Source organism: Ailuropoda melanoleuca, chromosome 12 (genome assembly GCF_002007445.2).
Source record: "Ailuropoda melanoleuca isolate Jingjing chromosome 12, ASM200744v2, whole genome shotgun sequence".
NCBI classification, from domain to species: domain Eukaryota; kingdom Metazoa; phylum Chordata; class Mammalia; order Carnivora; family Ursidae; genus Ailuropoda; species Ailuropoda melanoleuca.
In genome coordinates, this window is record NC_048229.1 from 68,880,501 (window position 1) to 68,892,784 (window position 12,284).

At 57.9% G+C, this 12,284-nt stretch overlaps 2 protein-coding genes and 1 non-coding gene across 3 annotated transcripts; 2 read left to right on the top strand and 1 right to left on the bottom strand.

Moving 5' to 3' along the window:
* Positions 1–558: 558 nt before the first annotated feature.
* EXOSC6 (exosome component 6) lies at positions 559–1,725 on the top strand. The gene has a single exon (XM_034637758.1). It carries the CDS (start codon positions 618–620, stop codon positions 1,272–1,274), a length of 657 nt encoding a protein of 218 aa, XP_034493649.1. The 5' UTR covers positions 559–617; the 3' UTR covers positions 1,275–1,725.
* Positions 1,726–2,831: 1,106 nt separating this feature from the next.
* Positions 2,832–6,670, bottom strand: LOC117795263 (heterogeneous nuclear ribonucleoproteins C1/C2-like). The gene is made up of 6 exons (XM_034639206.1): positions 6,547–6,670; positions 5,367–5,424; positions 5,143–5,291; positions 4,843–4,995; positions 4,348–4,490; positions 2,832–3,444 (listed from the first exon to the last, which is right to left on the bottom strand). The coding sequence occupies exons 2-6, from the start codon at positions 5,411–5,413 to the stop codon at positions 3,406–3,408; spliced, it is 531 nt and encodes a 176-aa protein (XP_034495097.1). The 5' UTR covers positions 5,414–5,424; positions 6,547–6,670; the 3' UTR covers positions 2,832–3,405.
* Positions 6,671–6,735: 65 nt separating this feature from the next.
* TRNAG-GCC lies at positions 6,736–6,806 on the top strand. Its single transcript has one exon. It is a non-coding gene; the product is annotated as a tRNA-Gly (tRNA).
* Positions 6,807–12,284: the final 5,478 nt, after the last annotated feature.

Genomic DNA, 12,284 nt, shown 5'->3' on the forward strand with positions numbered 1-12,284 from the left:
CTGTCACCAGCCTGGGGGGGAGGGGCTGTCCACACTTGGAGTGAGAGAAGCACACGGGGAGGGTGCTGAGGACCTGGCTTCAACAAGCACATGCCAGGTGAGGACTCCTAGGGGTACAAAGAGTACACAATCCAGTGCAGGAGAAGGGCGGTCCCATCCATCATTATGCCAGCCAGGGCACTGACGATGGCAGGAATGAACGAGACAAAAGGCCATTGCCTTCTTGGGGAAGACCGAGGAGAACATGTATGAGAAAGTCACACAAGTAAGTGCAAAATTAAAATAATTACAACCTTCACAAGTGAAAGGACGAAGACATACGCCCTGGGATTGCCCTGGCCCGAGAGGCTAGAGGTCAGCCAGGCCGGCCCGGATCCCCCTTCTGCAGGTCTGTCCGGCTGTCCATCCATTCATTCATTGAGATCCCGGGGTCCTTGAGACGGCCCCGGAGCTCGGCTGCGCTCGCTGTTCTCCCTCCAGGACGGCAGGGGGCAGAGCGGCGCCGTCCGCCGCTATCCCGACAGCCCTCGCGCGGGCGCGCGGCTTTAAGCGGGCGGAAGAACCCGCACGCGACGCTGGATCGGCGGGCGGAAGCGGCTCGCACGCCAGGCGCCGCCATGCCCGGGGACCACCGCCGCATCCGCGGGCCCGAGGAGTCGCAGCCGCCGCAGCTGTACGCGGCCGACGAGGATGAGGCGCCTGCCGCCCGCGACCCGACGCGGCTGCGGCCTGTGTACGCACGCGCCGGGCTGCTGAGCCAGGCCAAGGGCTCGGCCTACTTGGAGGNTGCGCCCCCGGGCGGCGGGGAGGAGCGCGAGCTGGCGCTGGCCCTGCAGGAAGCGCTCGAGCCGGCGGTGCGCCTGGGCCGCTACCCGCGCGCGCAGCTCGAGGTGTCGGCGTTGCTGCTGGAGGACGGCGGCTCGGCACTGGCCGCCGCGCTCACGGCCGCCGCGCTCGCCCTGGCCGACGCGGGCGTGGAGATGTACGACTTGGTGGTGGGCTGCGGCCTGAGCCGCACGCCGGAGCCGGCGCCCACCTGGCTGCTGGACCCCACGCGACTCGAGGAGGAGCACGCCGCCGCCGGCCTCACCGTGGCGCTCATGCCCATGCTCAACCAGGTGGCCGGGCTGCTGGGCAGCGGAGAGGGCGGCCCGACCGAGAGCTGGGCCGAGGCAGTGCGTCTGGGCCTGGAGGGCTGCCAGCGCCTCTACCCCGTCCTGCAGCAGTGCTTGGTGCGGGCTGCCCGCCGGAGGGGCGCCGCCGCGCCGTCCTGAACCGGAAGCCTGAGCAACGACGGACGCCTAGGACCGAGCCGCCGCCTTCCCCTAAAGGACCCGTGCCGTCAGCTTCCAGACTGCGCGGAGCTGAGAATTCAAAGGGCCGGAGAGGATCTGAGGAGGCGTGCACAGAACTAACGCACCGGACAGCTGTGTTGGAACGATTTTTTAGAGACTTCCGTTAAAGAAACTTTTCTGCTCGAGCTGGTGTTTTCCAGCTACGACCCAGTGGAAGAAACTTGCGAATGCGGCCTGGCTCCCAAGTTGGAAAGGACTTTTCAGCCGGACTCGCCTGAAAAACGGGACTTGGAGTTTTTGTCTTGTAAGGGATGGACCCTATGCAGGCCAGCTAGTGACTTCCTTCTATAGAATTGGTCTGCTCGTGAGAGAATGGACAAGGGGGCTGTGCCTTCTTTATATCGGAGCTAAAACAAACTCTTTTATATCTGGGAAAGTCTTCTATTGTGGTTCTTCTCGGTAGTGAATTTAAAGGAGCAAGGCTCTTTGCACTAAGTAGTGGACCCCTGGTGTCAGGTCTTGGGACAGCATTGTCTTGAATGTGTCCTATTCCTTAGACCAACATAAGCAGAAGAAACCGGTTGAAACTGACGGAGGTGCAGGGGCCGGTGTGGGGAAATGTGCCTTGGAGGAGGAGAAGCTGCCCCTTGGGTACCAGAGTGGGCCCTTGGTGAGGCGTGACAAGAGTAGGGAGGGTTGTGTGGGCCCAGGAGCACTCTGGGTGCACTCCCTAGCCTCCGGTTTGGTGTTGGGCAAGACCACAGCTCAGGGTTTGGTAGCTGGAAGGGGTTTGGCTCTGGGTAGAAGCTAGAGGCCGCCTCCACTGCTGGTAAGAAGTGGGGGTCCAGGCTGGCTTTTTTTTTTTTTTTTAAGATTTATTAGAGTGCGTGCGTGGAGGGTGGGGATGGGGAGGAAGAGAGAGAATCCCACACAGACTCCATGCTGCGTGGAGCCTGATGCAGGGCTTGATATCATACCCTAAGATCAGGACCAGAGCCAAAATCAAGAATTGGATGCCTAACGGACTGAGCCACCCAGGTGCCCCACCAGGCTGACTTCATTATTTGGCACCCCTTGTCCAGTCTTGGCTCATGGGAGAGGGCAGATGAACTTGCAGGAGTAAGAGCTGCATGTTGGGAAACCAGATGCAGCTTGGCCTTATTCTGTATGGCAGAGCCGGCCTGAGTGACCACAAGAGCGGATTCTTCCCTGTGTAGCTGCTGAGCCCTGTGGGTTTGTGCTCAGGTCTGAATTGGAAAAAGGCAGGCAGCCTGGTGCCCTGGCTTAGTAGGAGCTTCTGGCCTTGTGTGACTCGGGCCAGCCCAGCTTCTCCAGGAAGGCCTGCCCTGAGGCAGCCCAAGGACCAGAATGAGGATTGGAGACCACACCAAGAATCCCTGACCGGGGAAAAGAAACACAAATTTTATTTTTCCCCTTTTGACATAATAGTATTTCCAGAGCAGATCTGAAATACATAGTATCACACCAGCAAGAGACCAGATAGAAACAGGACATAAAAATGATAGTCCTGTTCTGAAGGATGGTTTTATAGGGTGGATGGGGAGTCTGGAACCAAAAGGGGGTTATGTGGGGGCTTACCGAGGAGCTTAAAGCTCAGTTTCAGACTGGAAGGGGGACTGTAGGCACATGAGTGTTTCCTGGGCAGCACTGTGGCTGGAGAAAGCCAGGCTGGCCACTGCAGGACGCTCCACACTCGAACCGGCAGGGCCTGCAGAGGAGGTTTGGGGGGGAGAAAGGGACGAGCAGCCAGAGCGGTACCTGCAGTCACTGGGGGCTGACGTGCGCCCAAGGGCGGCCTGGGCAGCCACCCTTGCCACATGGCCTCAGCTTCATGAGGATGGTGAGGTTGTGCCAGGCAGCTGCAGGCCTCCCTCTCAGCCCCTATCATCTGGAAACTACCTCCGAAGAAAAAGCCACTGTTATGGGGAGGCTTCCTGGCTGGTCTGGCTGAGCCTTGCCTCCACTTTCACTGCACTCATTCCAGAATGGGTGCCTCTGGTTACACAGTCACTTCCGGGAGGCCTTCAGAAACCTACATGAGGCAAGGAAGGGAGCCACCTGGTAAGGAGCCTGGAGGGGTTCCACCCTTCTACTGGCTGCCCTCCGGATCCGATGCATGATTCTTTCCCTGTAGGAAAAACAGAAGCAGGACTCTGGCCAAGAGGGCTGAGAAGCATGAAATGACTAGGAAACGGAGGCCTGCCTGCTAACCTTTTTCCTCAACCCCACGTCCCTCTCTCGGCAGCTTTGCCAGCTCAGTGCTACTCTAGATTCTTCCTGAGGCCTGGGAACCCAGAACCACCAAAGCATTCCCTTCATCTAGCCTGGTCTTTTCCCAGATGTGACTCAGGCCTGGGCAGCAGTAAGGGCCCTCCAGAGGCCAGCAGTCCAGGGGGCAGAGCCAGACAGGTGGAGGAAGGGAAGCTCGTTACTGCCAGCCCCTCAGCATCCCGGACCTTGCAGAGATGGCCCAAACAAATGTGGGGCTTAGTCCACCTCAGGGACCACCAATACGGGAGGAGGATACGGTAAAGCAGGAACATTTGAGCCCTTTAACGCTGCCCAAAGGGCTATTATCAGATCTAGGTTTGGAGAGTTCTCCATCCAGGAAGGTCCATGTGCCACAGCTTCCCCAGGGAGCATGGTATATGACAGGATGTGGGGGCGGGGCAGGAAAAAGGCAGAAATAAGTTTTAACCAGTTCTGGGGCCTCAGGCAAGGGGTCTGGGGCCATGAGACATACCTGTGACATTCTGCAGTGCTCAAAGCCCGCCTCCCAGCTTCCAGGAGGAGATGGTATTTCAGGCCAGAACTAGCCCCTAGTCCCCTGAGCTCATCCAACCCGAGTTAAGCAGGGATAAAAAGCAGTGGAGGGCCCATCTTCTGGGGATTGCATGGGGGAGGCATCACATGTCTCCCCTCAACCACCACTGTGGGCTCCTCCATGGACCTGAGTCCCATGTGCACAGGGAGGCCACAAGGAGCCAAATACAAGGAGGGTGCGGATGAGGGGAGGTGCCAGGCCACTCACTGCCTCCTCTGGGTCTGTGCTGTCCTCAGAGCTGTCTGCTTCGGGATGGGCCCTCTGGCCCCTGGGCTCCTGCTGGAGTTCAGTGATTCTGCATGAGGAACCCTTACTGCCTGGACCCCTGGTTTCTTCACTGTCCTCCAACCCTGTGCAGGGAGAGTCACCAGTTAATGGCCACGTTTGGAGGCCCCAGCTGATCTCAGAGAGGCCACTTGGTGCCCAGCATTGATGAAGGGTGCCCAGGGCTTGAAAGGACATGATGGGGAGGGGCTGGGACACTACTCTGCCTCCAGATAGTTGCTGAGTGGGTGGGTAGGTTGGGGGGGCTCATAGAGCAACCTAGAACCCACAGGGTCTTGAAGCCAATGAAACAACCAGAGGGAGTGGGGAAAGGAGGGAAGGAAGGGGAGGGTAGGAAGGAGCCCTGCAGAGGGAAAGCCCAGGACAGGATCCCAGGTGCCCCTGGCACCTTCAGCAGTGGGAAAAGCTGGAGCTCACTGGGAGTGTGGCCTGGGCCCCCAGTTGGAGGTGTTCCACCTGGAAGCTGGTCCCTCTGCTGGTCCATGTTCTCCAGATTCTCCAGGAGACGGTCTACCTGGGCTTTGATCTGGCTTAGCTCCCCCCTGATGGAGTGCAGCTCCTCAGTCTGGACTGTTTGGAGAGGGGCCAGAGCTGGGGTCCCACCAGGCCCGGAGGGCAGAGGGCTCTGCTTCCAGGGCTCCCCAGCCTGCCCTCACCGCTGAGGTCTGCCCAGCTCTTCCCCACCCCCGTAGGTAAGGACTGTGCCCCCGTACTCACGCTTTATTTGCTCTCTGGGCAGGTGGCTCTTCCTGGCACCCTTGTGGGGACTGAAGCTGCTCTTGACCCCCAAGCCCACCTGGGTCCTCCGGATCTTGACAGGCACGTGACTGATGAGTGGAGGGATCCTTTGGTATTCATACACCCTACTGGGACAGGACAGAGAGGGAGTCAGGCCAACCAGCTCCACATGTTTACCCAGAGAACCGAGGGGTAAGACCCACCGACCTGTAGGGGACATCTTCCCTGTACAGCTTGTAGTCCAGGTCATAGTTACTCCAGCTGCAACAGAGACAAATGGAGAAGAGGTGACTCTCCATGGCCAGAGTCCTTGCCTAGACCCCAGTTTAACTGGAAGAAACTGAGGTATGCAACTATTCCTTAGAATCCCAGGATTCTCCATCACAAGGTCACTCTGGGAGACCACAGGTTCCCCATGTTGGGCCTCTGATAAGGGGCACCTTCCAGGTGACTCCAGGTGACAGGAGGGGGACAATTGCCTGCAGCCTCTGGCCAGCCAGATAGGGGCCCTCCAAAGATTCCTCTGTCTGACCCAGGAACAGCTGACGTTCTGGATCTTAGTCTGGCAAAGGATGAAAGGGAAGAGTTAAGTCAGGGCCCAAAGCCACCGTGGGGGTGTGAGAGCCTTTAATCCTTGTGTTGGGATCGCCAGGATGTGCCCCAGCGCTGGCAGGGCCAGCCAGGCAGGGTGAGGGCTGTGGCCAGGCCACCTTCCTCTGCTCCAGGCCTGGGGGGAGAGGTGGAGTTTGGAAGGTCCCAGACTCTCAGTGCCCCGCCTCTGCCCTTTCTCTCCTGTGCCCTGCATTTCCAGGGAGGGAACTGGTGCCCAGGAGGGATGGGGAGATGGGTGCAAAGGGACAGCTGGGTCCCAGCCTGGGCAGGGAGGCTCTGTGGGGGACACGCCTGTGCCTGGGGCTGGAGGGGTGATGAGGGGTAGCGGAGGGGATGCGTGCGGGGGCAGCACAGTGTATAAAACAACTTTCTGGGGCCGTGCGCCCACGCCCCCAGCTCAGGCCCAACCCACGAGGGGCGAGGCTTATAGGGCCACCGGGTAGGAATGGAGGACGTTCGGGGGACCCCTTCCCCTTCATCCTGGCTCTCTCTCCCCCAGGCCTGCGGGTGCGAGTTCCGGCCACCCCCGTCCCCGCTCTCTGGCTTCAGAAGGTCTGGAGGGGCGGCCTGGAAGCAGCAGGGATGCTGATTCCGGTGGGGGAGGCCCGTCCTTGGAGAAAGGAAAGCGTGACAGCGGAGCGCAGGGAGGGGCGTACCCAGCCCCCGGGGGTCGCGGTAGGAATTTGGGGGGGGGTCCCCGGCGCGGTGCCGGAAACGCAGCCTCCTGGGGGCCAGGAACTAGCGGGCGGGGACTTCGGGGCTAGGACAGACCTGAAGCCGACGCGTCTCCGCTGGGCGCGACTGCTCGGAGAAAATTCTCAGTTGTCTGGATTCCCTTAGATTGGCCGGTGCTTCCCCCAACCCGTCGCCAGACAGGCCCGAAACTTTGACAGAGAGCATACGCGGAGCCGGCGGCGGCCAGACCACCTGAGTCTCTGTGGCAAATGATTTCTTTGTGTAGCATTGGTGGTTCAGTGGTAGAATTCTCGCCTGCCACGCGGGAGGCCCGGGTTCGATTCCCGGCCAATGCACAGACTTCTCTTTTCTTCTTTTTTCCACCCCCTCCCTTGCATTTTCCCCTAAAATGCTTTTTTTAAGCAGCCAGGAATGAATGATACAGGAATGATGCTTCACTGACCGCTTAGCACAGACTTGAGAGCTGCCCGAGTTGAGACAGGGCAGGATGGGTTTGGGAGTTAGGTGTCAGGCCTCCCTCATGCACCCTACAGCGGTGCCTGCTGCCAGCAAAGGGTCCCTCTGGGCCTGAAGAAGGGGTCCCCGCTTCCCACCCTCACCCCACCCCACCCCTCAGTCATCAGCCAGGGCTGAAGCCTGTGCCCTGAACCTGGGGTCTTGCCACAGCCACAGCTGCCCACCCACTGCTGCCCCAGACCCAGGCAGGTCCAGCGACCCCCGCCCCCCAACAAAAGGCTTCATCCTCCCTACTGGAGTCCCCTGGGGATGTGTGGCTTCAGAGGGCCTCTCCTGCCCCAGGCCTTGAATGCTGGGTCCCCTCTGAATGGAGTCTGAGCCCCTACGGGGTTAATCCTTGCGGATTATCTCCCATCGCCTGGGGGTGGGGGGCAGAGCCTGCCGGGAAGGTGGTGGAAGGATATGAAATCTGAAGGTGACTGGAAGTAAAGAGTTGACGAAGGGGTTAATGGGGCCTCAAAAGTGGCCATGGTCAAAAAAAGCACATGAGAGAACTATGGGAGAGAACCCCTTACTTCCCCCTATTGGACAGATAATTACAAAAACCTGGAGTCTCTCACAAGAGACAGAAGGCAAAGCAACCCGCCCGAGCGTGCAGCTCTGCGTCCCTGAAGAAACGCAAAGCTAACCGTGCATTACCCAGGAGCAGACACCTGCTCGTGAGCCCAAAACACAAGCCGTGGCAAAGCCACCCACACTGTCCCACTCACAGGGTGACACACACCCTCAGGCAGGTGCTGGCAGGGAGGAATCGGGCCTCATCTGTGTCAAGGTCAAGCCAGAGGGGCAGAGACTTCTGGGAGCAGCCCCCAGCCCAGCCCTGCTGTCTCCCTTCCGGGAAGACGAGGCAAGGCGAAACCTAAAAGCAACCAGAACCTTCAGCACTGGGGCGTTTACACAGCGTGGTTCCTAAGAGCGAACACCCACCCCACTGCCTCTCCACCGCAAGGCAGAAAGCACCCGAATGCCCCCAGGATGACCAGGAGCTGAGTGAGGCCACCACAGATGCCCGGCTCAGGGGACACCTCTCCTACGCCTGTGAAAATGGCACGTTGGTTGCAGAATTTGGTGAGCTCCTTTCTGAAAATGTTTCAAGAGTTCCTCCCATTTTCTTTAAGCTTCCCAAGTGAGGGGCAAGATCTTGTCCAGGCAAGCTCCCATTTGCTACTTGCCAAACTTCTCTAGCCGGAAGAAGCCCCCAGGATCCAGGCAGGTGGGGCTCCCTGCGCAGGACCAATGCGCCCTGGCTCCCCGTGGGAGGAGAACACCCTGCCTGTCAGCAGGATGGTGCTGGCGACATCCGTGATGAGGGCCCTGGGAATGAATGGGATCCTCTCCCTCAGTTTACGGACAAAACCTGAGGCCAAGGGAGAAGAGATTTCTGGGTGCCACAGTGAGTAGCCTGAACTGGCCTCCTGGGGACCTAGTTCCATCTCAGGGGAACCCAGAGCCTCGGACAAGCCAGCCACCAGCCTCCCTCCCCTGCAGGCTGTGGGTAAGCTTGGACAGACTCACCAGGAGATGGCTGGGCCCTGATGCCTCTTCTGACCCAGCTGGGCAGGGTCTGGCCTGGGATCTCCAGCCATGTTGACGTCTGAAGAGAGAACAAGAGAGCAGGGCAGAGCCTGAGAGGAGGGAGGGAGGGGTGCAGAGCATGGGCCCAAGTGCACACGGGCCCCATCGCTTCCAGGCTGGCCCTTCCCTGCTCCTCTGCTCTGAGGCAGTGGGTGTTGGTCCGTAAGAGGCAGTGGGCAGAGCACCGCCCCGGTCAGTGGGCAGCCCCAAACCCACGATGGGAATCAACCCCATTGCCCGTGGCCTGAAACTGGGGGTGGTACCGTCAGAAGGCAGAAGGGAAAATATCCGTGATCTCCGCGTCCTGTGAGGAGACACCTAGCCCTGGCCAGAGACAATTCTCGAATGTCCTCCTACTGCCCGTCTGCCTGCCCACTTGCCTGCCTGCTGCTGGCCCACGCGTCCCAGCTGCCTGCAGGCTAAGCCCTGGGGGGCTGGCCTTGGCGGAGCTGGCCAGGGCAGCTCGAAGGGAGAAGCAAAGCCAGCAGCTGGCCCGGGCTGGGGATGGACACCCCACTGCCCTCTCTCGGTGGGGGGGGAGGCAAGAGTCTGCCGAACCCACACAGGGGAGGGATGAGACGTCCAGCGAGGCGGCGGCTGTGCACCTGTCACAGCAGATCTGCTTGTTTCTGGGCTCCTCTCCTTTGGTGTTCAACACTCGAGAGGGCAGCACTGCGCCTGTGGCAGAGAGAGGGGGTCCTGCTCACTGTGTACCCCCACCCGGTGCTCAGGGCCTGGCACTCAGCAGGTGCCCGATGATGTCTGCGGAATGAATACATGGATGGAAATCCATGAAGTCAATTCTGTTTTCTATTTGGGGTTTGGATCAGACCCCACAAGTGAAACTTGTGACTTCAGGGCCCCTCCCTGACCCCAACCCCTTTCTTCCTCAATCTGTGAGCATCATCCGGGGTCCACTGTGGCTGCCAAGACAGTAAGGCCTGTGAGCCTTCTCCTTTTCCCATTCTCAAGACTTCATACCGCACAGCGCCAAAAGCACTCACTCAGCACCAAAAGCACTCACTCAGCACATGCTTGCTTGCAGGGAGGAACAGGAGACTGGCGACAGCGCCCCTGAGGCACTGACGATCCAGACCGAGTGTTTAATTGGGAGGAAGTTGGCAATTCATCACCTTGGACTCTCTCTCCCATTCGTGGTCCCGATTCACCCCCGCAAGGACACATCACACAAATGCCTGTGAGCCAAGGTAAACGCCACACTTCCATCTTTTCTGGATTTCTGCCTCTTTTCCTTGGGCGTATCTTTATACCTGTGGTCACTTTCACATTTGCAATACCAAGAGGGGACAGAAAATCACACCCATGTCTACCACACAGGGCATGGCACTTAGAAATGCCTGCTGTGCCCAAGATAGAGGGTAACGCATTAAAATAAGCTTGCATTCTCTTCGGGTTGAACATCATCTCCTAAAAATGGGAATACAGAGTGAGGTGTGATTGCCCAGAAAGGAGAGAATGTAGAAACCTGCATCATCCTCTTGGGGCCTCCATCACAGGACCCAGCTTTGGGTCAAGCAGAAAAAACCATTCAATGGCCCCCAGATTGCCAGTCGAGGGCTAATTATCGCAAGGGGGCTGGTGGAGTATCTGGGAAGTTCATCATCAATGGCAAACCTTGTCCACATGTGTAATGGGCATCTTCCTGGGCATCTGCCACCTGCAGCCCAGAGCAGACAAGCCTGGGGTCATGGTTGGGCCCCACCCCCACTCAGGGGCTATATTAATCAAGATTCTCCAGAGATGCAGAACCAATAGGAGCTATATACAGAAAGAGATTTATTGTAAGGAAGTGGCTCACACAATTTTGGAGGCTGTTACATCTCAAGATCTGCAGTCAGCGAACTAGAGACCCCCAAGAGCCAGCGGCATAGCTTCAGTCCAAAGACCAGCAGGTCTGAGACCTAGGAAGAGCCAAAGTTTCAATTCAAGCCTGAAGGCAGGGAAGAAAACCAAAAACCAAAACTGCTCAATGGCAGTGAGGCAGAAAGAGTTCCCTCTTACTCTTGGGAAGGTAAACTTTTTTGTTCCATGCAAGCCTTCAACTGATTGGATGAGGCCCACCCACATTGGGGAGGGCAATCTGCTTTACTTAGCCCCTCAAATGTTGATCTCATCCAAAAACACTCTCACAGACTCACCCAAAATAGTGTTTGGCCAAATCTCTTGCCACCTCGTGGCCCAAATTGAAACATAAAATTAACTATCACAGGGAGGCCAAGCACTGGGAAACAGGTGGAGGTCTTTGCTTGGTATTCATCTCTCACCAAGGGTCACACCCTTTTGTATTCCCCCAGGCTGTGAGTGCCTGATTCATGGAACACAGGTGGGATAGTTCATGAACAGGAGTCATAATGAGTGACAGCAGATGACACAAGGACAGGGGAACGTCAGCAGTCAGGTGGGAAGAAAGCAGAAGACAGAAACAGACCAAGTGGATGGAAGGACTAGAATAAGGACAAAGGAGGGAAGCAGAAGAGGGTGGACATATTGGACAGCTGGTCTCCAGAGCTCACCGAGCTCACTCCCAGATGTGTCCATCCTCACTGATTTTCATAGAGCTCCTGGGAAGAAAGGAAAGGGTGGCTGTATCATCCCCAGTACTACAACGTTGCAACCAGCAGCCAGAAATGATTGAATTCCAACCATCTGCTGGACATCACGCTACAGACTTCACATCCATCATCTCAACCCTCACAGCAGCCTGGCAAGGCAGACACTCTCAGTACCCCCGCTTGACAGAAAGGCGACTGTGTCTGGGGTGTGGTGGAGTGCAAGCTGAGAGGAGCAATGGGTTCTCAGTTCCCTGCCTTGCAACCACCACAGTGTTCCAAGAGGTCAGAGGTACTTGAAGGTACCCAGTGGGATCAGCTGGAAGCAGTCTGCTTCTGGGAGCACCTTCAGGCTGTCCTGTCTTGGCACCAGACTGCTCCATGACCCGCTCCACCCAAGGGGATGAGGACCCTGGTGAGGGCTTGGGCCGACAAGGGCCACCCCGCAGGCCGGGGTCCTGGATGTACCAGGTGGCTTGTTGCAGTGGGCTCGAGTCATTCTTTTGGCCCCTCCACAGCTGAGCCCCCTTCCTGTGTTACAGGGACCCTCTATCTTGGAGACAGGAACTACCTCCCAGGAAAGAAGCTGAAAACGCCCCTTTCCACCTCTCTTTCCCAGCCTCCCTTGCCCCTAGGGCCTGGGCACATAACGCGGCCCCTCCTGACAGACCCATGCCCCTGACTTTGACTTCCAGCTGTCAGTGTGAAGAAGCCCATCTCAGCAGCTGATGGTGGCAGCGGATCCAGCTCCATCCCACGTTGGTGACACTGACTGTGACGTCTGCACCTGACAGGGACGGGGAGGTGTCTTCCAGACCTGATCCTCCAACCATTCCAAGAGCTCCTGGGAACTAACCAGAACCTTTGGCAAATTCCTTTCCTGCTCAGAGTCGCCAGCATCAGTTTCTGTTGCTTAAAACAAGAACCTTGATTGATGCAAAATAGGACTTGGTGTGGAAGGAGCCAGAAATCCAGGGGGAAACGGGGATGATCTAAGGCTGGGAAGTGGCCAGAAGACAGTGAAAATCCAGCTAGTATTAAGGGACAGGATACTGGCAGCTCATGGCGTGCCATGGTGAGACACTTAATCCTTGTCCCTCAGAACAAAGTGCCCCTTCAAGGCAAGGCTTTGGGGATCTGGTGGCTTCTGAC